At 54.6% G+C, this 24029-nt stretch overlaps 2 protein-coding genes across 2 annotated transcripts in view; both read left to right on the top strand.

The window, feature by feature from the left end:
* The window catches only part of CLPTM1 (CLPTM1 regulator of GABA type A receptor forward trafficking), a 28181-nt gene extending 21899 nt beyond the window's left edge, over positions 1-6282 (top strand). Inside the window, exons 8-14 of the mRNA XM_079907546.1 lie at positions 60-304; positions 1380-1473; positions 3649-3839; positions 4107-4202; positions 4502-4637; positions 5295-5462; positions 5667-6282. Coding sequence (XP_079763672.1) covers positions 60-304; positions 1380-1473; positions 3649-3839; positions 4107-4202; positions 4502-4637; positions 5295-5462; positions 5667-5926 — 1190 coding nt within the window. The 3' untranslated portion in view covers positions 5927-6282. The remainder of the gene's footprint in view (positions 1-59; positions 305-1379; positions 1474-3648; positions 3840-4106; positions 4203-4501; positions 4638-5294; positions 5463-5666) is intronic.
* A 4756-nt stretch (positions 6283-11038) lies between these two features.
* The window catches only part of RELB (RELB proto-oncogene, NF-kB subunit), a 28638-nt gene continuing 15647 nt past the window's right edge, over positions 11039-24029 (top strand). Inside the window, exons 1-3 of the mRNA XM_079907676.1 lie at positions 11039-11240; positions 12241-12288; positions 17201-17565. Of these exons, the coding sequence (XP_079763802.1) occupies positions 11186-11240; positions 12241-12288; positions 17201-17565 (468 nt within the window). The 5' untranslated portion in view covers positions 11039-11185. The remainder of the gene's footprint in view (positions 11241-12240; positions 12289-17200; positions 17566-24029) is intronic.

The following is a 24029-nucleotide window of genomic DNA, read 5'->3' on the forward strand; positions in this document are numbered from 1 at the left end:
TGGGTGCCTGTGGCCTCTGGTCCAGGCTGAGCGGTAACCCCTGCCCCGTGTGCCTGCAGATGTGAAGTTTGATGCCGTGAGCGGTGACTACTACCCCATCATCTACTTCAACGACTACTGGAACCTGCAGAAGGACTACTACCCCATCAACGAGAGTCTGGCCAGCCTGCCCCTCCGCGTCTCCTTCTGCCCGCTCTCGCTCTGGCGCTGGCAGCTCTACGCTGCCCAGAGCACCAAGTCGCCCTGGAACTTCCTGGGCGACGAGCTGTACGAGCAGTCAGATGAGGAGCAGGACTCGGTGAAGGTGGGGGGGGTGGCGGGAGGCTCCCAGCCCCTTCCTGGCGGCAGGAGGGGAAGGGGAAGTGGGCCAGGCCGATGGCCTGGGGGCTGCGAGCGGATGCTCCCCTGCCCACAGTTTCACAACCTCCCAGCCGCCCTCCCTGCGGTGGGCAGGAAACGCACTCGGCCCTCTGGCTCTGGCTGACTCTGGGGGTCCTGCCTCTGAGGCTTCCACGGTCCTCCTTTTTTTTTTTTTTTTTTTACATTTATTTACTTATTTTTGGCTGCGTTGGGTCTTCACTGCTGCTCACGGGCTTTTTCTAGTTGCAGTGAGTGGGCGCTACTCTTCGTTGCGGTGCGCGGGCTTCTCATTGTAGTGGCTTCTCTTGTTGCGGAGCACGGGCTCACTAGTTGTGGCTCACGGGCTCTAGAGTGCAGGCTCAGTGGCTGTGGCTCAGGGGCTTATTTGCTCCGCGGTACGTGGGATCTTCCCAGACCAGGGCTCGAACCCGTGTGCCCTGCATTGGCAGGCGGATTCTTAACCACTGCGCCACCAGGGAAGTCCCCATGGTCCTCCTTGTCACGGCTTTTCTGTTTGCAAGGCCTGGCCCTCAGGGTCTGGATCTACCCCTCCCTGCTTCTTCGGCCCCATGTTGTGCCTCCCTGACTTTGGGCTCTGACTCCATGTGTCTGCTCCCTCTCACTGTGTCCTTGAATATTCTTCTCTGCCTGTGTCTGTCTTGTTGAGCCTGGTCTGTGCTTGCCCGGGGCTGTCTTTGGTGTTGGGTTTCTGTCCCTGGCTCTGACAGTCCCTTCATCTCTCTCAGTTATTTCTCTGCCTACCCCCATCACTGTCTCCCCATCTCTCCTCTGTCTCCATCTTTCTCCCTCCCTCTCCGTGCATCCCTCGCCCACCTCTCTGTGCGCATCTACCCATCTCTGACCTGCTCTCCTCCCGGCCAGCACCACACCCCGCTGGGAAGCCCTGGGGTCAGGTCTGGGGAATATCAGGAGGTTCTTCCGGGGCCCAGAGCAAGGAGAGATGGGTCGGCTGATGAGGGCACGGCAGGCTCACAGCATCTCCCCCACCCCTACCCCAGGTTGCCCTCCTAGAGACCAACCCCTACCTGCTGGCGCTCACCATCATCGTGTCCATTGTCCACAGTGTCTTTGAGTTCCTGGCCTTCAAGAACGGTAAGGGTGGGACCCTGGGCCCCGTGAGAGGCCGTGGGGGACTGGGGACAAGGGGGTGTGTGGTGGGAGGATAGGGCCTGCTCCCTCCCTCTTCCTCTTGGGCCCTCCCCCTACCTGGGGCCTGTCAGCCCCACTCCAGAGGCCTGGTGAGCAGCCGCCAACTCCCAGCCCAGAAACTCCCATCTACCGGGCGTGGCGCTGGGGGAGGGGCTGGGCCTGGCGTTCTGGCAAAGGCCAGGACAGCCGCCAGGAAGCAGGGCCGGGGAACTCCAAGGCGGGGAGCAGGGAAGCCCCAGAGCTGCTTCTGCCGCCCTGCCCGGCAGGCCGCCTGTTGGGGAAGACCCCTCGGGTTGAGTGGACAGGGCCCACCTGAGTGGGAAAGTGACAGCCCTGTCCCAGAGGGCCCCGCGGTTCCAAAGGCCAGCAGTGGTGACGGCCAGCGTTTGAGGGGGACCGGCCACATGCCAGGCACGGTTGGAACGCCCTCCAGTGAGCGCATTGAGCCCTGCAGCCACAGCCCCGTGAGGAAGCGTCGTTACCCCCACTATCATAGCAAGGACCTGGAGGCTTGGGGAGGTTGGTTACCTGCCCACAGTCACACAGCTCCCAAGTGGCAAGGCCAGGATTTAGATCCAGGCAGCCTTCTCCGTACTCCAGGCCCTGCTGGCCACTTCTTCCTTGTCCTAGAGAACCCTGGTCTGAAGGAGGCCTGCTGCTCTGCAGCTTCTGGAGGTGGCAGTAGTAATGGGTATTATTATTATCATCATCATTCTTATTAAGAGGACATTGCCATGATTGAGTTACCTTATGGAAAATTATGACATCAAAACCAAACAGTAAGTGGTGCTCACCCCAGTAGGGAGGCATGTGTTAGCCGTGGTGCGTGGAGCCCTGGCTGTGCCAGGTGGGCGCATGCTTGCAAACGCTCTTGCTGACTGCAAGCTGGGTCCCTAGGGTCCCTTTTTCCCTAATGACAGATGAAGGCACAGAGGGGGTCGTTACTTGCTCAGGGTCACAGAGCAAGGGCATGGGCCCTGGGCGAGCCCGGCCTTACACCCCGTGCTTGCTGCCTCTCTGGTCTGAGGCAGAACTCGGATCCACCCACCCCCACCAGAACCCTGTCTTCAGACGCATTCTTCCCAGTTAGGACTGGGGGGGCTCCTGTGAGTATCCCCTTCATATCTCCTCAGGGTCTGATGGTTTGAAGGGAGAGATGTAAGCCTACCGGGTGTGCTGGAGCTCTGGGATCAGAGTCAGAGCCGGAGGGGTGGCCAGCACCCGGGCCTCGCCCCTGTGTGACCTCGGGCCCGGCTTCTCGCCTGGAAGACGGGCATCGTGCTGGGTCGGCTGCTGTGGCGGCAGGTGTTGGACACACAGCCCAGGCAGAGTCCAGCGGTGCCGTTTTCCTCGTCTGGCCGATGGGAAGACCAGGGCTGGGAGAGGGGCTGAGCTGGGCCCTGTGGGGGTGGCGGGGGCCCGGGAGAGTAGTACTGGAAGAAGCTCTGGTTGGAGAGCAGAGCCCATGGCCCCCTGTGCATGTCCTGAGCGTGTCTGTGGGCCGGTCCCCCCCTTTTTTTTTTTTTTTTTTTTTGGCCACATCTCGCGGCATGCGGGATCTTAGTGCCCTGACCAGGGATTAAACCCACGCCCACTGCAGTGAAAGCGCGGAGTCTTAACCGCTGGACCGCCAGGGAATGTGGGCTGGTTCCTTCACAGGTTCGGGGTGGTGGGCTGGAAGAGGTGGTCTTGAAGTGCATGTCCCAGACCTTCCCACCCAGCGGAGGCGCCACGGTGCCACGGCAGACAGCTCAGGTCTGTTGTCACACAGACCCGGCTTCCATGCTGATTCCGCCGGGTCAGGCTGTGTGGCCTTAGGGATGTGGCACATGGCAGCAGTCTCCGCCACCGTCACCGCCAGGCAAGGGACCGACCGCACCCTGGGGGGCAGGGTGTGTCCAGTGCGAGGCTGCAGAGATCCTGCCTGCCTGGGGCTCCGGCTGGCGCCTGTGGAGCAGACTCTCACCGCAAGGGGGAGTAGCGTGCGCCCTCCTCCCGTGGCAGACCCAGCGCCGCCCCGGGGGTGTGAGGAGGACGGAGGACGGGGCTTGAGGGAGCTGCGGGAGGGACTCGGGGGCTCCTCACCCTCCTGGCTTCCTCCCCAACTCCTGTGCACAGATATCCAGTTCTGGAACAGCCGGCAGTCCCTGGAGGGCCTGTCCGTGCGCTCCGTCTTCTTTGGCGTCTTCCAGTCTTTCGTGGTCCTCCTCTATATCCTGGACAATGAGACCAACTTCGTGGTCCAGGTCAGCGTCTTCATCGGGGTCCTTATCGACCTCTGGAAGATCACCAAGGTCATGGATGTCCGGGTAAGGCCAGGCTGCCATGCTGTTTCAGAAGCTGCCAGGGGTTGGGAGCAGGGTCGTGTGGCCCAGCCAGACCCTGGAGCTGGCCCCTAGGGGATTCCCAATGCCTGCCACAATCCCAAGACCAAGGGGATTTTCGCACCAGGGGATTTTTCGGGTCACACGTGGGGCAGGGGAACTGGGAACGGTGGGGAAGGGCAGGAGCTGGAACTGGCTTGGGGGACAGGAGCCAGCGTGGCAGCTGACTGCAATCTCCCTCCCTGTCCGCAGCTGGACCGGGAGCACAAGGTGGCAGGACTCTTCCCCCGCCCAACCTTCAAAGACAAGTCAACATACGTTGAGTCTTCCACCAAAGTGTATGACGACGTGAGTGTCCCCCACAGTGGGCCTCGGTCTGCAGGTACCCACACGCTCCTGGGGACCCAGGACATGGCTAGGATGTCTGCCTGTCGGCTGACAGCCCCATGCTTCATGGCTTGCATCATACCCTCTAGTGTCCCCTGGCTGCCACAGATACTTCCTGGCCGAGTCCAGAGTTCCCAGGGCCACCTGGAAATTCCCCCGGGCTGGCCTGCCGGACCAGGTGTGGGTGTGTGAGGGCGGGGAGCAGGGGTGCCAGGTGGGGCCCAAGGAGCTGGGTCCCAGCCCCACCTTGTGCCCCACAGATGGCGTTCCGGTACCTGTCTTGGATCCTCTTCCCACTCCTGGGCTGCTATGCCGTCTACAGCCTCCTGTACCTGGAGCACAAGGGCTGGTACTCCTGGGTGCTCAGCATGCTCTATGGCTTCCTGCTGACCTTCGGTGAGCAGGCCCTCACCATACGCGGCCCCCGCAGTCAGGGCAGGCGTCCAGCAGCAGTCCTCAGCCGCGTGCTGGGCCGTGCTGGGCCTCGGCAGTGAGCGAGTCAGCCTGGCCCCGCCCTCCCGGCACTTGGGGTCCAGTGCGGGAGACAGACCTGTCTCCAGACAGGGACACTTCAGGGGGAGCAGGGATGGCACGTGGACAGCCTCAGAGAGGTGCCCGGTCCGGTCTTGGGAGTCAGGGAGGGCTTCCGGGAAGCCTTGGACAGTGCATTTCAGTCCTCGTCCTCAGGGGAACGGACAGAGTAAACAGACAAGTGAGTTACAGCCTGTGATGAGTGCTCTGAAGGGGCCAGGGTGAGAGGGCCATGGAGGCTGGTCAGGTGTCCCTGACCTCCATCATCACCTCTCCGAGGAGATGATACGTAAACTGAGGCCTGAAAGGTGCCAAGGAAGGAGCTGTGCAGAGATCTGTCAGAAGGCAGAGCAAGTCCGAAGGCCCTGAGGTAGGATGTGCCTGGGGTGTTGGAAGCAGCACGGGGGCCAGTGTGGCTGGGACAGAGTGAGTGAAGGGACAGAGGCCAGAAATGCAGTCAAAGAGGTGGAGGGTCAGGACGCCCCTTCCTCTGCTCATGGATGCCCCTTCCTCACCGCGCAGGCTTCATCACCATGACACCCCAGCTCTTCATCAACTACAAGCTCAAGTCTGTGGCCCACCTGCCCTGGCGCATGCTCACCTACAAGGCCCTCAACACCTTCATCGATGACCTGTTCGCCTTTGTCATCAAGATGCCTGTTATGTACCGGATCGGCTGCCTGCGGGACGGTGAGGCCCGGTGGGCAGGTGGGTGGGCTGGCCGGCAGGCTCCCACCAGAGCTGGGCACGGGCAGGGCCCTGGTCTGAGGGAGGCGCGCCGGCCTCAGCCTGGGGGCTCAGCCCACTCTTCGCAGGACCCCCTGCCCCGAGTCTGACAGTGAGCCGGTGGGCCCTGCCCCTTCCCCTCACGCTGCCCCCTCGCCCCACCCCCAGATGTGGTCTTCTTCATCTACCTCTACCAACGGTGGATCTACCGCGTCGACCCCACGCGGGTGAACGAGTTTGGCATGAGTGGCGAGGCCCCGACAGCAGCAGGGGCCCTCCCGCCGGCCCCCGCCCCCGCCACGACCACCGCCGCCGCCAGGGAGGAGGCCTCCACACCCCCGCCCACCAGGCCCACCCAGGGGGCCAGCTCTGACAGCGAGCCCCAGGAAGCCCCTCCAAAGCCAGCAGAGGACAAAAAAAGGGATTAGCCGCTCCTGGTGACCCCCACCCCCCCGGCCCCCTCGCCTCCCCTCCTGGTCGCCGCTTCCCTGGACAGATCGGGCTGGGGCCCGGTGTGTGGTGTGGGGGCCAGGGCGCGTCGTTTGTGGAGGCACCATCTGTCTGTCCCTCTGTGTTTCCAGCCATCTCGCCCCGCCAGCCCAACACCATCAGGAATCATGGTGAAGCTGACATGGCACTGCCGAGGGGGTGGGCCAGGCGGGGCAGGGGCCGGGCCCCTCTTTGGGACACCCACGGCCGTCCATCATCTTGTCCCTCGATCCCCCACCACTCCCTCCTCCCAGACCGCCGCCCTTTAACACAGTCTGGATTTAATAAATTCATATGGGTGTTTAACTTAAACTCAACAGAGCCCCCCGCCTTGTGCCTTCCTTCCCCTGCCACCTTGGAGAGCAGGTGGGGGTGTCTCTCCTGAGTCTGGCAGGGAGACGGAGACCTGCAGGACGCGGGACATGCTAAACTGGGGACAGTGACCCTCTGGGCCAGGCCCTTTCTCCTCCTCCTCCCTCTCCCAGGAGCCCTCTGAGGGGGCTTCGTAACCGTCCCCATTTCACAGATTGGGAAGCTGCTCGCCACGACCTCACCGCACCAGTGCTCTTAACCACGAGACCCGCCGAGGCGCGGAGCCTCGCCTGTGCCACTGATTATCTCCTGGCCTCACACAGCCCGGCAGGGCAGGAGCGTCTACCCACCACTGATGCCGTCCCATTAGCCTGCCTTGTTCAGCAATCCTGGGACCTTGGCTGCCTGACCTTGCTTCTCTGGGCTTATGAGCTCGTCTCCAGGGGACCCTGGGAGTGAATCCTGGCTCAGAGTGGTGCCCAGCTGTAGCGGCCATAGCTTTTGGGGTGTCATCAGCGCCCTCAGGGCTGCCTGTGCCAAGGACCCAGCCAGACTCTTAGTATGTGGCGCGTATGCCTTCCCAGCAAGCTGGGTTCCAGAACTGTTCACCCACTTTATGGATGAGGAGACTGAGGCCCCTGGGTGACCCTGCACTCTGAGGGGTTGGGACCCCACATTCCCAGGTTTTTTTTGGGGGGTGGGTGTTCTCATCAACACTTCTGGGAGAGGAGGCCCGGGGCTGGGAACCAAGCCAGGTTCCCCTGGGCTCCACCACCACAGTGCCCTGCAGAGCCAGGCAGGGAATCCACGAGGTCCCAGGAGAGCTGTGTGCAGACACCTATGTACACACACACTCTGCAGGCTCCATCGCTGAGTCAGCCACAGACGTGCTCTACTCCCTCCCCTGCTGGGCGCATAGAACCAAGCCGGGTGTCGGCTTTCAGGCCACCTAAACTCACTGGCCTACCCCCTGCCCAAATCCTCATCAGCTGTACCCCACAATTGCTTGGCATTCTCACCTCTTCACTTGCACTGAGACCACCCGGTCCCGGCTCCTCCTCATAGGCTGGGATCCCAGCTCAGCCTCCTCCCTGGTCCCCTGCTCCTCCCATTCACTTTTCATCCAGCCCGGGCCACGTGTGGGATCTTAGTTCCTGGACCAGGAACTAAGTGGAAGTTAGTGCTTCCTGCAGTGGAAGCATGGAGTCTTTTTTTTTTTTTTTTTTTTTTTACCATCTTAACCATTTTTTAAAAATTTATTTTTGGCTGATTTGGGTCTTTGTTGCTGCGCGCGGGCCTTCTCTAGTTGCGGCGAGCTTCGTTGCAGTGTGCTGGCTTCTCAGTGTGGTGGCTTCCCTTGTTGCGGAACATGGGCTATAGGCGCACAGGCTTCAGTAGCTGTGGCGCACGGGCTTAGTTGCTCCGCGGCATGTGGGATCTTCCTGGACCAGGGATGGAACCCATGTCCCCTGCATTGGCAGGAGGATTCTTAACCACTGACCAACCAGGGAAGTCCCCAGCAGCTAGAACTTTCTGAAGCACAAACTTGACCCTGCCCGTTCTTTGTTCAGAACCTACCATGGCTCCCCAGTACCCTTGGGAGAAGAGCCCAGGCTGCTAACTGTGGTGAACGATACCTTGGGGGGAGGGGACTTACTAACTCCTACAGCCTCATCTCCCTTGCTCTAACTAGCTGTGACTGCTTACCTCCTGGCACCCTTCCCTAAACTGAGACACACCTCCAGGCACGCAACTCTTCACCTTGCCCTATGCATCCTCCAGTTTGTAGCTCCATGGCTCCTCCTTCAGGAAACCCTTCCTGACCACCTCCTCTGGGACACTGCCCCCCACCCACCAGCTCCCTGGGTTCCCACATCCCAGCCCTGCCTGCTGTGGGTCATCACTACCTGGAGACAGGTCTTTCTCCACTGGACTGAGCCCTGTGAGGACAGAGCCAGAGCTGTCTTGGTCACTGCTGTGTCCACAGCACAAGAGGAGTCGCTCTGGGATCATTTGCTGAGTGCATGTTTGCATAATCCTGACTTTCACAGACACAGGCACACAGCCAGAAGTGTGGACCTTGATGAGGTCTGCATTAAGACATCGGTGGAGAGACTGACATACAGTCAGTCAACAAATGTTTCCTGAGCCCCTCCCCTGGACATTGCTTTGAGCTGGGGGTTCTGTGTACACAGCAGGGATCAAGACAGCCCCAGGCCTGCCCTCATGGGGCTCAGACCCCCACAGAAATCCTGAACGCTGAGGATTTCTGATGTGTCCTTTCAGCCGTTGACCCAACAAACAGTTGTGAGGCCTGACATTTCAAGGGGCAGAGGGGAATCAGGTAGGCTCCTACTCCTACACGTAGGAGCCACTATTCAACAGTTATCATGAGCCAAGCTCTAGTCTAAGTGCTGCGTGTGGTTCGCTTCCTTAAATTTAATATTACCCATCTCCACTACTTCCCCAGCTGTCACTCCACTCCAGCCTCCTTGCGATTTGTTCCTTCAACATTGCCATGCATGTTCCCACCTCAGGGCCTTTGCACTTGCTCTTCCCTGTGCCTTGAACACTCTTCCCTAGATATCCACGTGGATCCTTCACTGTCTCAGCTGTCTGCTCAGATGTCACCTTAGACCCTCCCTAAACTTCCTAACCCAAATATCACCCTTCAAACTCAAACCATGTATCCTGCTTTAATCGTCTGTAAGACTGCCATCACCATCAGACATATATTTGCTTATCTCTTTTCCATCTGTCTCCCCCACTTGGATTTCAGTTCCATGATGGCAGGGGCTTTTGTCTATTGTGTTGTGTGCTGTGTCTCCAGCTTTTGGAGCAGTGCCTGGTACTGTTACCCTGTGTGCAATGACTCTAAGTCAAATGTTCACAAGAGCAGATGAGAAAACTGAAACCCAGAGAAATTAAGCAATGTGTCCGAAGTCTCACAAAGTAATGTGACATGAAGTGCTGGAACAGCGCCTAGCATATGGAAGAGGTCTATACGTGTCAACTATTATTAGTATTTAATCCTCACAACCATCCTATTACACCCATTTTACAGATGAGGAAACAGAGGCTTACAGAGATGAAGTCAGTTTCCTGAGGTCTCCTAGTAAGTGACAGACCTAGGATTTGAACTTAGGCAGGCTGATTCTGAACCTTCAAATCATAGCGTTTCTGGCAATGCCCTTGTCATATGCAGACTACAGCCTGCAGGCCAAAACCAGCATTTTCCGGTTTTTCTGTAATTTTTAGATGTTTTAAGTGGTTGGAGAAAATCTCAAGAAGAATATTTTGTTTCACGTGAAAGTTATACAAAATGCAAATTTCAGTGTCCATAAAATAACGTTTTATTGGAGAACAGTCATGCTCGTTGTTTCTGTATGGTCTTTGGCAGATTTCGTGCTATGGCAGAGTTGAGTTTTGAAACTGTCTGGCCCTCAAAGCCTAAAGCAGAGCATATTTTCTATCTGGCCCTTTGCAGAAAAAGTCTGCTCCATATTTTGCATTATAGCAGTAGTTCTCCAACTTGAGCTTGCATCATGTCACCTGAAGGGCTGGGCCACAACCTTGAGAACTGTTGTAGACTAGCCTGCCTCCTACGAGCAGGTGCCAGGGCTGGCTTGGTGAGCGCTGTGCCCGAGTACCCAGTGCAGGCTCTGGCACACAGCTGGTGCTCAATAAATGTATGTCGACTGAATCAGTGAGTCCATGTAGGCCATGAAGAGTAGAAATGGAACACTCCAACTTTTCACAGGGAGACAGAGGACATCAAACCTTGGCTCTGTGGTCTGAGGGTGCCCGGCATCCAAGCTGGGACCTAATGTCATCCCATCTTTCTTAGGAACAGGCCTAGAAATGTGATCTAACCAAATGGCTGCCCCTCTTTGAGCCTCAGTCTCCTCCTCTCTGCAGTAATTCCAATTCTATCACCTTCCTCTGATGCTGGTGCAAGGTGTGAGGTATCTGTGAGGCCCCCAGGTAAGCCCAGGGGTCAGGCACTCAGCTCAATATGTATCCTGGGGGCTACACTGTTACCATTCCTGGACTAAGTTACTGAGCCTTTGAGCTGAAAGTGCTACGGGCTATTAGGAAACTTGGAGGAGCTGTGGGGAGGAATAAAACATCCATCCATTCACTTAGTAAAAACTTATTGGGCACCTACTGTTTTTCAAGCGCCGTTCTGGGTGCTGGGGATACAGCAAGGAACAAAACAGACAAGTCCTACAGCTGACATCCTAGCTTTAAACTTTTACGTAGGATCATTCCCGATTTACTCAGGTTAAGGAACTGAGCTGTAGAGAGACTATGGAGGTTTCGAAAAGATTATCATCATTGGCAGCTGTGGAGCTCTGGTAACCTCCTGATCCCAAAGCTTCCCTTCGAGACAGACAAGTCCGGTTGGCAGACCTGGGGTGGGCAGGCCTCAGTCTTCTTACTTGCTCCATGGGTAGGTTGTGAGTGGCCCCAAGCAGGACTCAGTGGTCTCAACCAGAGCAATGGGCATCGTCGCGGGCCGGGCCCCTCCTGTGCCCCGGCCTCCTCTTCCCGGCCGGCCCCGCCCCCGAGGCCACGTGACGCGTGGGGGTTTTCCCGTTTCCCTGGCGTGACGTAACGACAGGGTGCAGGCCAATGAGCGCGCAGGCCGGCGGCGCCGGGGAATTCCGCCGCCCCGCCCCCGCCCGCCGCCCGCCCGGCCCGGCCCGGCGCCCCCCGCAACCCGGGCGCCGCGCGTCCAGCCCGGCCTGCGGCCCCAGCCCCTGCGTCGCTCTCCCGACCCGCGATCGTCCGCCAGACCGTGCCACCTGGCCGCTCGGCCTGCCCGCGTGTGTGTGTTTTGGTCTGGGCTGGCCTCCGGGCCGTCAGTCCCCACTGGTTGGGCCATGCCGAGTCGCCGCGTCGCCAGATCGTCCGCTGCGCCGGAGCTGGGGGCCTTGGGTAAGAGGGGCCGGGGTTCAGGAGAGGAGTCTGGGGCGGGACTGGAGATGCGGGAGGCCTGGGGCCCTGGAGTGGTCTAGGGGTTCCTACAGGAGTCTTAGGGGTTTTGCGGGGAGAGTGTGACGGTACCGGGGACACTATATCAAAGGGAAGGAAGGAGGCAGAGGATGGTGACCGGGTCCGGTCCAAGGTAAGAGAGAGACGTCCCACTAGAGAGTGAGAAGGGGGCGGGGCCTGACCCTGAGGCAAAGAAGGGGGCGGGGCCCGACTACGAGAGGGGAGGGGCAGAGCCTGACTCGGAGAAGGAGGAGCGGGAGCTGCTCCTGCGGGACTGGGCGTGGCCAGACACAGAGAGGGAGAAAAAGGAGAGGCCTGGCCCACAGAAGGGGGCGGGGCCTGACCATGAGTGCGAGAAGAGGGCGGGACCTAAACTCAAAGAAGCAAGGTCTCACCTACTCAGAGTAAGGGGCGGGGCTTAAGGGAGATACGGGGGCGGGGCCGTACTCGGAGAGGGAGAAGAGGCGGGCCCGACTCTGGCAGAGAGAAGGGGGAGGGCCTGCTCTGAAAAAAAGAGGGCGGGGTCTGACTCAGAGAAGAAAGAGGAGGTGGGGCTTGCCTTTGTAGAGAAGTGGCAGGGTCTGAGGGAGAAGGGGACGGGCCTGACACTGGAAAAGTGAAGAGGGAGGGTCTGACCCTGAAATAAGGAAGAGGGTGGGGGCTTTCCTAACTGAGGCTGAGAAGAGCTCCTCCAGGCCCTTCTCAGCCTTCTTAAGGGAGAGAAGGAGCAGGGCCTGAGTGTGATGAAGGGTGGGGTGACTGACAGAAACTAGGGAACCTGTCCATGAGTTAAGGAAGGAAGGCCGGACCATGCGGGCTATAAGGGTGAGGGGCATGCTCCAAAGGGGCGGGGCCAGGAGAGGAACGGGGTGGGGCTTGGGAGATTCTCTGGTTCTCCCGTCGTATTTCTATCACCTCCTGAGACATGCCTCCATCCCTGCAGGGGCCGCGGACCTCTCCTCGCTCTCGCTCGCCGTTTCCAGGACCACGGGTGAGCAGCCCTCCACAGTTCCTGCCCATCTGCACGCTCAAGATGGGGCAGGAGGAATCCTATGGAGGTGGCATTGTGTACGCCTCTGTCTGAGGGTTTTGCGGAGGTCTACCTCAGCTTTCCTCAGCCTGTATCCCTCCCTGCCCGTTGAGATGGGGTCCCCAGATGCCCCTACCTCCCGGGTGATAGGGAGCTGGGGAAGTAAAACTAACCACCTATTCACTCTCTAAGAGGGTCCTCTTTAGAGATTCACTATGGTAGTGCAGAGCGTAATAATTACATACTGGTACCACCACCCCTTCACTGTAAGTCACTTCCCTTCTCTGGGCCTCAGTCTTCCTCATCTGTAGGATGGGCATAATATCAATGCCTCAGAGCGACCGAGAGGATTCAATGAGCTGATACAGCTAAACAGTATCAGTATTAAAGCAATAACAGTATTAAAGCAGTGTCTGGCACGCAGTTAAGGGTCACCCAGAGAACTGTTAAAACAGAGTTTTGGGCCCCGCCTCCAGAGTTTCTGATTCAGTAGCTCCAGGATGGGCTCTAAGAGTTTGCATTTCTAGCAACTTCCCCAGAGATGTTGAGAACCACTAGTCTCTAAGGCCCCTCATCCTGTGCCATCCAAAATTCAGTGCTGCCCAAGGAAATGCAGAAGCATGGCCAAAGGATGACATCATCTCTCATAAATGTGCTGGAATTTGGAGGGCAGGGATTGAGTCCTGCCACCAGGAAAACTCAGTGGCCCCAGTGGGCTGGGTCTGAACCTCTCTCTGGAGGTAAAATCTTGGGATGGACCCCAGAAGTGCTGGCGTGGCTGTGGAGGAGGCCCTGCGGGTTCTCTAAGAGGTTTGTGAGTTTGGGAGATAGTGAAAGGTGGGAGATGGCATTGGGAACAGGTACTGCCAAGCACTGGTTCTGGGCAAGAGCAAGGTTGAGACTTTTCTGACCCAAGACCTAGATCTTTGGTTTCTTTCAATTGAGAGTAATTTCTGATGTTATCCATTCAGCAGATATTTATTGAGTTCCAATTGCATACCTGGCCCTGTGCTGGGCAGTGCTGAGCACTCAGCAGTGACCAAGACAGCCCTGGCTCTGCCCTCACAGGGTTCCCTACCTAGATGTGGAAGCAGATATGTACACAATGAATTAAATGTAGGATTATAAAATGTGATAAAGGCCCTAAACAAATCTTGGGATCAGTGACACCTAAATAGCATGGTGGGGATGGGAGAACGACTGAGATAGACTGGGAGGGAAATTTTCCCTCATTTTGATGGGCCAAACACACTGGGCCCTGGGTATACAGTGGGGATGGGGCAGGTGTGTTTCCTACTCTCTGGTGTTCACAGTCTACAGGAGACAGATATGAATCACTCTAATATAAGGTCATGTCAAATCCTAGCCAGTGCCATGAAAATGATAAAACGAAGGCACCTAACTGTGAGTGACTGGAGTGGGGGTTCTGGGGGCTATCTTGGATAAAGTAGTCAGGGAAGACCCATCTAGGAGGTGACATTTGACCAGGGACCTGAAAGTGGAGGAGGAGGCATGCAAAGGTCTGAAGGAAGAGCATTCTGGTAGAGACCAGCCTGTGCAAAGGCCCTGAGGCATGAAAGACAGCTGCTCAAGTGTGGCCCATCCTGGCTGGCCCTGAATGGTGGCAAGTTTGTGTGGGAGTTTGGGAGGGGGGCAGGTTGTTATCTGAGCTGAGCCCTGAATAAAGAGAAGAAGTCCCTAACATTTCCTGGATGAAAGAGGATTTTAGATAATAATAATAATAATGGCTAAGTTTTATGGAGGGCCTGAAGTGGTCGGACCCTGTGCTAAGCAATTTCCCAGTGTGCTTCTAAATCCTCATGTTAATGCCTGAGATATATCAGACCTTTTTATAGAGAAGGAGGCTCAGAGAGGTTAGGCAACTTTCCCAAGGCAACACAGCCAGAAGTGACAGCCAGGGTTCAAACTAACATCTGTGTGACTCCACACCCCGTGCTCTGAAACCATGTCTTCCAACCTCCCCATTTTATAGACAATCTGAGGCCTAGAGACGGGAAGCAATTTACCCACATCCATAAAATAATGTCTCCCAACACCTTACGCAACAGCAGCATTTATGTATCGTCTACTATTATGGCAGTACTAAGTGCTTCCCGTATATTAAAGAACCCAGCCAGACAAGCATTATTATTGTGTCCATTTTATAGATGAAGAAACCAAGGCACAAAAAGAGTTTAAGTAATGGGCTCAAGGCCACATGGTTAGCAAGGAACAGAGCCAGGATTTGAACTGAGGCAGTACAAAGCTTCAGCCACAGCTGCCCGGGCCTCAGTTTCCCCTCGCAGCCTGGGAGCTCCTTGAGGGCTCAAAGTCTAACTCATCTTTGGATCCCCAGGTTATCCAGCACGAATGCCTGAGAAAGTGTTTCCAAGTTGAAGTGACTTGAAGTTGGCCCTGCCAGTGATCTGTAGCGCGTCCCTTCCTCTCTCCCAGCCTCAGTGTCCCCATCTACCAAGTGGGGATGTCCTCCCCACCCTGGTGACTTCACAGATCACATGAGATAAGCGGGGCGGGAAGACTGCTTTCCAGGGAGCAAAGGTCTGGCTCTGGGAGCCACTCCCCGAGAGTGGAGGAGGAGGACAGGTCTGGCAGCAGGGCAGGCTGGCAACGATTCAGTGGCCAGTGGCCAACGCAGGCAACCCTGGATGGGGCATCTGGCCCCGGTCTGCCCTCCCTCGCTGTGTGACCCCACAGGCTTGCTTGCTCCCTCTGGACTCCCCTTGTTCTGTCTGTGGAATCATGGGAGGTTGGTTTCCATCCTTCACGGTCCCTTCCAGGCTGAGCTTTCCTGAGGAGGTGATAAGGGGCTTCCCCAGCATTGCTGTCATTCCCCCCTCAGGAAGTAGGGGCAAATCCCGGATACCGGCTGGGGACTGCTGGGGACTGGCATGGGACGCAGAGGGAGGTGGTTGCCTAGAAGCGAAGGATCAGCCTTCCTGGATCTTCAGACACCAGGAAGTGATCTCCCGGGCTCTAGGGTGGGCTTCAGGGAGGGCTCCACCCCCACATTTTGTTTAGAATCTTGGGCATCCGTTTTTTTCCCCTGGTGATGAGACCCTTGGCTTTTCCTTATATTCTCAACACTGCTTCATAATCCCCGATCTAAAGGTTTTTAGGGGGAGGCATTTGAGGGTAGCCTGACCCTTGGACCCCAACATTGGGAGCTGAAGGGAGGGTAGGCCAGGAGGGAGAGATGGGGGTTAGGGCTTAACATCCCAGGGAGTCAGAGCCCAGGATTTCCCAGGATGGAGGAAGGGGGAAGGGCTCCGGGAGGGGATGGGGTTGGGGAATCTGTCTTAAAAGATGAAAGTCTTGACCACTTGCTGGACCTCACCTTTCTCTTTCTCTTCCTTCCACAGATGAATTGGGTGAGTATCACAGGGCAGCTCTGGGGGGAGGCTGGGGAGTCCAAGTGCTCACAGAGAGGGACCTTGGCCTTCCTTGTTGGGGAGGAGGTCACAGTATGACTTCTGGGACTGCTGGGGGATTTTAACAAAGTCATGTGCTCCCAGGGTACTTAGCAATGCTTGACACTTAGTGAAGATTCAGCATAGGCCAGCCGTCTTCAATATTAGTTACTGTTACTACAACTATTGTTCATTCCTTCGATGAGTTGTATTGAGCACCTGCTGCACGCCAGGCACCGTTCTAGGCACCGGGGATTCAGCCACGAACCAAAGTCCCTGCTCTCTTGGAACTGATACTCTAGTGGCAGAGACAGGAGGAAAAGGAATAAAGAACAAAATAATGTTAGACTGGGCTAAGGAAATAAACAGCAAGAGGCCTGGGGAAAACACACTAGATTGGGCCTTTCTGAAGAGATAGGCTGAGACCGGAAGGATGAGAAGGAGCCAGCATGGGTTGAATGGGGGGAAGCGTGGAACAGGCAGATGGAGGAGCCAGTCCAATGCCCTGAAGAGGGAGGGCCGGGCTTGGTGGGTGCAAGTGACAGAAAAGAGGCCAGAGCATGATGACAGGGGGCAGCGGGAGGCAAGAAGCCCAGGACAGAGGGGGCCCGTCCACAGAAGTCTCTGTGGCCAAGGTCGGGGGTGTGGGTTTTGTCTTTGTCCTGTTTTCCTGAGATGAGTGGAGTTTGGGGAGAGTTTTATATGGGGAAGGTGTTGACTTTGACTCTTAGGGAGATGGGAGCCACTGGAGGCTTCTGTTCAGAAGCGGACAGGGTCTGACATCAGATCCCTCTGGCTGTGTTTGGCAGATAGACTGGAAGAGGCGAGGTGGGGAACAGGAGTAGTGGTTCAGATGGAGAATGATGGAGGGTGGCCCAGGGAGGGAGCAGTGGGCGTGGGGACAGGTGGTGGGAACATAAATGTATATTTGAGGTAGAGGCAGGAGAAGTTCATGGATTGGACATAGTAGACGTGCGATCGTAAGCAGCTGATAAAGATGTGCCTCCTTACAGCTTGAGCACCGCGGATGGTGGTGCTGCCTTCTGAGATGAGAACGGCTTGGGCAGAGCACCTATTATTCTCGTTGTTATTAAATGGGGGCAAGATGGAGGCAGGGGTACCTGTGACTTGGTTCTACCTTGATCCAGGTGAGAGGTGATGGAGGCATGGGTTCAGGAGCTGTTTCGGAGGCGGGTGGACAGGAGGGTGCAGGAGAAGGAGAAACCAGGCCGACCCCTGGGGTTTTGGGCTTCAAGAAACTGGGGGACGCTACGCGTCTGTTTCCAAGAAGGAGGGCAGGGGCTTTTCTGTGTTCGGAGCTGACGCCCCTGCCCTTGGCCCACAAGGAATATGTCTTGAAGAAATGAACGAACGGGAAAAGGCGAGAGCAGCACAAGTCTGGGGGTAAAAAAAGCCTTTTCTTTGACAATCAGCGTCATCCCTAGGTTTTGCTTCTCCCGCAGAGATCATCGACGAGTACATCAAGGAGAATGGCTTCGGCCTGGAGGGGGCGCAGCCGGGCCCGGGCGAGGGGCTGCCGCGCCTGGTGTCTCGCGGGGCGGCCTCCCTGAGCACCGTCACCCTGGGCGCTGCGGCGCCCCCGCCCCCGGCCACGCCGCCGCCCTGGGGCTGCCCTCTGGGCCGGCTGGTGCCCCCGGCTCCGGGCCCCGGGCCACGGCCGCACCTGATCATCACCGAGCAGCCCAAGCAGCGCGGCATGCGCTTCCGCTATGAGTGCGAGGGCCGCTCGGCCGGCAGCATCCTCGGGGAGAGCAGCACAGAGGCCAGCAAGACGCTGCCCGCCATCGAGGTGGGCACCAGGGGCGGTGGGACTCGCGTGTCCCCGCCCCGGAGATCCATATGCATGTATTTCATTATTCATGTATTTTATGGTGGTTATTATTATTGCTGTTGCTATTGTTGGAGCGGATGATACCACTGTCACTTGGCCTTAAATTTAAGGGCATTCAAAGAAAGGCCTTCTTCCCGGCAATTTGACAGTATTGGTCAAAATTGTCATTGGTAGCCTCCTGGTTCACCAGTGAGGCCTTAAGAATCAGAGTATCTGGATTCGAATCCAGGTACTGCCTTGGGCAGGTTACTCGGTCCCTCTGTGCCTCCTCCTCTACAAAATGGGATAATACGGACTTCCCTGGTGGTCCAGTGATTGGGACTCCACACTTACACTGCTGGGACCCGGGTTCGATCCCTGGTTGGGGAACTAGGATCCTGCAGGCCCGGTGGCGTGGCCCCCCCAAAAATTAAAAAAACTGAATAATAATAATAACCAAGCACCTGGGGTTGCTGGGAGGAGTAAATGAGTTACTTATACACGCCAAGTACCTCCAACATGGTGAGTGCTCGATTGAGAGAGCTTCTAGTATTACTAGTATAATTATTATTATCATTATTACTCTTAGGCCGGGCCATTCCACTTCTAGGAACTTATCATGTAGATATGCCTGCATCTGGGTGAAAGAGGGACGTACAAGTTTCTCCCTTGCAGCCTTGTTTGTATAGAGAAGAATTGGAAGTTTCCGTGTTAATCATCAGGGGACTGGTGAAATAATCGATAATCTACCGATTGCAATCCTATGCAGCAGGGACAAATGTATCTGTGTAAGTGTGCAGATAAATATAAATACAGAAAAAATTTTAAATGAAGCCATCCCTGAGGTACTGATGTGGAAGTATCCATCTCCATGATATATTAATTTTGTTCAAATTGAGGTGCAGAATTTTGTGGGTATTATACAGTTGACCCTTGAACAACATGGGTTTGAACTGGGCGGGTCCGCTTAAACGGGGATTTTTGGGCCTCTCACTGTCGTGGCCTCTCCCGTTGCGGAGCACAGGCTCCGGACGCGCAGGCTCAGCGGCCATGGCTCACGGGCCCAGCCGCTCCGCGGCATGTGGGATCTTCCCGGACCGGGACACGAACCCGCGTCCCCTACATCGGCAGGCAGACTCTCAACCACTGCGCCACCAGGGAAGCCCAAACGGGGATTTTTTTCAACAGTAAATACGATCCCCAGTTGTTGGAATCCCCCCAGGCGGAACCGCAGAAACACGGATACTGAGGACCAGCTCTAAGTTATAGGTGGATTTCCCACTGCAGGCAGGGTCGATGCCCCAGCGCTCCCTCCCCCACTCCCCACATTGTTCAAGGTAAACTGTACTACCGTGTGTGTCAAAAAGAGGGGAAAATAAGATTTTCAATTGGTATTTGGTAGTATTTGCGTACAGAAACTCTGGAAAGGAAAACAAATACAGGTGAATTCTTTTTTGGAGGCAGTGCTGAATGGATAAGGTACAGACAAGATTTTCAACTATACCCATCTTTATTTTATTTTATTTTTTATTTTATTTTTGGCTGTGTTGGGTCTTCCTTGCTGTGCGGGCTTTCTCTAGTTGCAGTGAGCGGGGGCTGCTCTTCATTGCAGTGCATGGGCTTCTCGTTGCGGTGGCTTCTCTTGTTGCGAGCCCAGGCTCCAGTAGTTGTGGCACTGGGGCTTAGGTGCTCCGCGGCATGTGGGATCTTCCTGGACCAGGGCTCGAACCCGTGTCCCCTGCATTGGCAGGCGGATTCTTAACCACTGTGCCACCAGGGAAGCCCTTTATTTTGTTTTAAAATTTTGAATCATATGATGTGGATCAAAACATTCAAAAATATGAAGAGTCATGTTAAATTAACATAATTTAAATTATTAAAATGAACAAAAGTCCCCCATTCCTGCCTCCAGGTTCCCCCCCGCCACCCAGAGGTAACCATTGTTATCAATATCTCATGGAGCCTTTCAGGAGTATTTTATGATTAATGATTATACAGGCAAATATATATATACGTATATACTATCCCCCTTTTGTACATAAAGGGGAGCGCGTGTGCGCGTGTGTATATAAAATGTGTGAGGTTTTCTGTTTTTTGGGGTTTTTTGGCTGTGCCTCGCAGCTTGCGGGATCTGTTTCCCCAACCAGGGATCGAACCCAGGCCAGTGGAAACATGGAGTCCTAACCACTGGACCACCAGATTCCCTTCCAGAAGTTATTTGAGTGACACACATGAAGGAAATAATAGATGAACTGAGTCGTTCTCTACAGCCCTGCTTGTAATAGCGGGAAACAGGAAACAACCAAAATGTCCACCAATAGGAGACTTGCACAATATAGTATCCTATGTCCACACGGTGGGATGAGATGGTAAAGAGAATAAGGCAGCTTCAGTCATGCTGATGTGAGCTCAGCTCCAAGATATATTCTTAAGTTAAAAAAAAACACATTTTAGGACTTCCCTGACGGTCCAGTGGTTAAGACTCTACGCTTCCACTGCAGGGGACACGGGTTTGATTCCAGGTGGGGGAACTAAGATCCTGCAAGCTGTGTGGCATGGCCAAAAAATAAAAGTTAAAAAAAAAAAAAACAACTTCTGGAAGTGGGATTGCCCGTCAAAGATAATTTGACGGCTGTTGCCAAATTGCCCTGCCCGGGGGGTTGCATGCATGACTGTCTCTCCCAGTGACTTCTGAGAGGCCTGGTTCCTGTGCCTTTCCAATACGGAGACTTCATGTGTTTCTGGATCTTTGCCCAAGTGTCCGTGGACCCTGAATTATGTCCTCACCATCCCACCAGCCCTGGATCCCGGGCTCATCTGCTCCCTGACCTCCAGCTTCCTCTCTGGTGACCAGCTCTCAGTCTCCTTCAGATTTCCCCATACAAGACCGCCGGAGGGGTGCTGTTAAATTACACATCTGCTCCTCTCCCCTGTTCAGAATCCTCCTTTGGCTCCCTAGCACCCTCAGGAGGAAACCCAAGATCCTCCCTGAGCCTCTAAGACCTTTCATGGTCCGGCTTCTCCTGCCCATTCCCATCCAGCCCTCCTCACTCACCACCATCCAGCCACCAGCCCTTTGCCTGTGCCATTCCTCCTGCCTGGAGTGCTTTCCACCTGCAGCCTGGTCACCTCCTATTCACCCGTGAGGCCTCAGCCCACCTCAGGGACGCCATCCCTGACCCCGGCCCCAGGTCCCAGCTCCCTCGTGTGAGATCTGTTTCCCTCTCCTCTTCCTCAGTGGGATTTGTACTCAGAGCTTTACTTGGGGGATTAGCAGAGCGGCCCTGTCCTACCCCAACAAGTTTGGATTTTAGGGTCAGAAAGACTTGGGCTTTGGTCCTGGCGCTGCCATTTACCAGCTGTAAATGTAGGGCAAGTCCAGTGCTTCCCTTGGCCTCAGTTTCCTCATCTGTAAAATGGGGATGAAGCTCCTGCCCCCACAGGACACTGTGAGGAAACCAGGGAGATGGCCCAGCACTGGTGTGCAGGACTCCTTACTCAGACAGGTGGTTGTAGTTGTTGTTATTGGATTTGGCTCCAGGCGTTGTGGCCAGAAGCAGCGTGTTAGCGGGACATTCTGGTGAAAAGAACGGTTTACTTTGAAACGTATATTCCATCACTGGCTTTTCAGGAATGGGCAAGTGTGGTACGTTAAGGGGCAATTTTGTAGCGCCTCATTTATCTTTAAGCATTTTGTCTGTTTTTCCAATTTGATAAGGGATATTTTTTCAACTTTATGTCTCAACTTTTTTGGAAAAATTTTAAACCTATGCAAAGTAGACAAGGATAGCGCAATGAACACCCACATCCTTTTGCCACATTTGCTTTATGCCTCTCTCTTGGTTTATTTTTTTGGCCATGCCGTGAGGCTTGTGGGATCCTAGTTCCTGGACCAGGGAATGAACCCGGGCCCTCGGCAGTGAAAACACAGAGTCCTAACCACTGGACCGCCAGGGAATTCCCAATGCCTCTCTCTTTTATTTTCTTTTTTTTTAAATAAATTTATTTATTTTATTTACTTTAGTTTTGGCTGTGTTGGGTCTTCGTTGCTGCACGCCGGCTTTCTCTAGCTGCGGTGAGCGGGGGCTACTCTTTGTTGTGGTGTGTGGGCTTCTCATGGCAGTGGCTTCTTTTGTTGTGGAGCACAGGCTCTAGGTGCACAGGCTTCAGTAGTTGTGGCTCACGAGCTTAGTTGCTTCGCGGCATGTGGGATCTTCCTGGACCAGGGCTTGAACCCATGTCCCCTGCATTGGCAGGCAGATTCTTAACCACTGCACCACCAGAGAAGCCTGCCTCTCTTTATATAGACATTTACGGAGGAAGATTTGAAAGTGAGTCAGAGATATGACACTTCACTCAAAATGTTTCAGCCTGTATCTCTCAAGAGCCATGACTTTTTTCTACAATGTAGGACCTTGTCTAATCACAATGCTGTTATCACATTCTAGAAACGTAATATTCCGGCAAGAATATTATCTAAGATTAAGTCCATAGTCTAATGATCCCAGCTGACCCCAGATATCCTCTATACCTGTTTCTTTTCTTGTCTGCTTGTTTAAAATCCAGTCCAGGATCACGTGCTGCCTTTAGTTCTCAGGTGTTGCTATGGTCTGAATGTTTGTGTCCCCCACCCTCCAATTCATATATTGAAACCCTAACCCGCAAGATGATGGGGAAGGTCCCTTCCACCATGTGAGGTCACAGTGACACAGTCTGCACCCAAAAGAGGCCCTCACCAGAACCCAATCGTGCTGTCGCCCTGATCTTGGGCTTCCAGCCTCCAGAACTGTCAAGAAATACATTTCTGTTGCGTGTACGCCACCCAGTTCACGGTATCTTGTCACAGCAGCCCAAACAGAGGAAGACAGGTGTCTTTGGTATCTTTTGACTTGGGTTCATTCCTCAGTCTGTCTTTGCATTTCAGCACAGGGACATTTATGGAGGACAGGAAAGGCGTTTTGTAGAATGTCCCACATTCCGGATTTATTGGCTGTTTCCAGATTAGATCAGGTTATTCATTTTGGTGGGAATACCCCAGCGGTGATGCTGTGGGCCTCTAAGAGTCTCACATCATGGCCATGGGGTGGTAGTTTAATATCTGATGCTGAGTCGGAGCCCGTGGTGAAGGTGGTGTGTTAGTCAGCTCGGGCTGCCATAACAAAGTACCACAGACTGCGTGCCTTGAACCACAGGAAGTTACTGTCTCACAGTTCTGGAGGCTGGAAGTCCAAAACCGAGCTATTGGCAGGGCTGGTTTCCTCTGAGGCCTCTCTCCTGGGCTTGCAGACGGCTGCCTTCTCGCTGTGTCCTCACTTGGTCTTTCCTCTGTGTCAGCACTGGTGTGTGTCCAGTGTCAGCAGTGTCAGCACACTCTTTGTGTGTCCAAATTACCTCTTCTTATAAGGCCATGAGGAGACTGGATTAGGACCCACCCTAAGGCCTCATTAATTTACTCACCTCTTTAAAGGCTCTATCTCCAAATACAGTCACATTCTGAGGTACTGGGAGCTAGAGCTACAACATATGAATTTTGGGGGCGTGCAGTTCAGTCCATAACAGGGAGTGACCACCATTGAAAACGTATAGCTTTCCCTTTGTAATTAGTACATTACCTGTGGGGTGATATTTTGAAGCTGTGTTTTCCCCAACTTTTTATTTCTAAGTCTTTCCAGGCAGTTATTCTAGCTTTGTGTTGGTTTTGATTTCAAAGAGTTAGAACAGTAAATGTCCAACAATAGGGGGTGACCTGACTCCGAATTTCGATTTAGTATTTTCATCCCCATCTTTTAGAGGAGAAAACTGAGGCTCAGAGAGTGTAAGTTACTTGCACAAGGGTACACAGCAAATTCATTGTAGTAATTACTGCCATTTACTAAGTGCTCTTGTGTGCCAGGTACTTAGTACCTATTTTACAGATCAGGATGGTAAGACCAGAGAGGTTTATCACCAGGTAGAGCCTGGTTTGGTACCAGTTCTGACTGACTTCAAAGCCTAACGTCTATCCACAATCTCGCATGACATCTCAAAGATGAAAAGCTTTCGTGACTTCCCTGGCGGTCCAGTGGTTAAGACTCCGAGCTTCCCCTGCAGGAACCGCGGGTTCTATTCTTGGTCAGGGAGCTAAGATCCCACATGCCGCATGGTGTAGCCAAAAAAAAAAGGAATGAAAAGCTTTCAGCCTTGCAGAAATCTTGCTTTTCAGAATCTCCTAATGTTACATCAGGGAGCTGGTTAAACTAATGGTTTTAACCCATCTGACTCAATGAAATTTGTCTACTCAATATAAATTGTCTGCTCATAATCATCCCTGAAATCCATAATGCCCCAACTTTAGTATGAAGGAGAAATAAAATTATACAGCCTATACAAGCACATTTATTTCAGTATGTAAATGCTCGGGCACAGCCTCAGGGAAATGAAAACAAAGTAGCGGTTGCTTTGGA

Source organism: Stenella coeruleoalba, assembly GCF_951394435.1.
Source record: "Stenella coeruleoalba genome assembly, chromosome: 20".
Classification (NCBI taxonomy): Eukaryota; Metazoa; Chordata; class Mammalia; order Artiodactyla; family Delphinidae; genus Stenella; species Stenella coeruleoalba.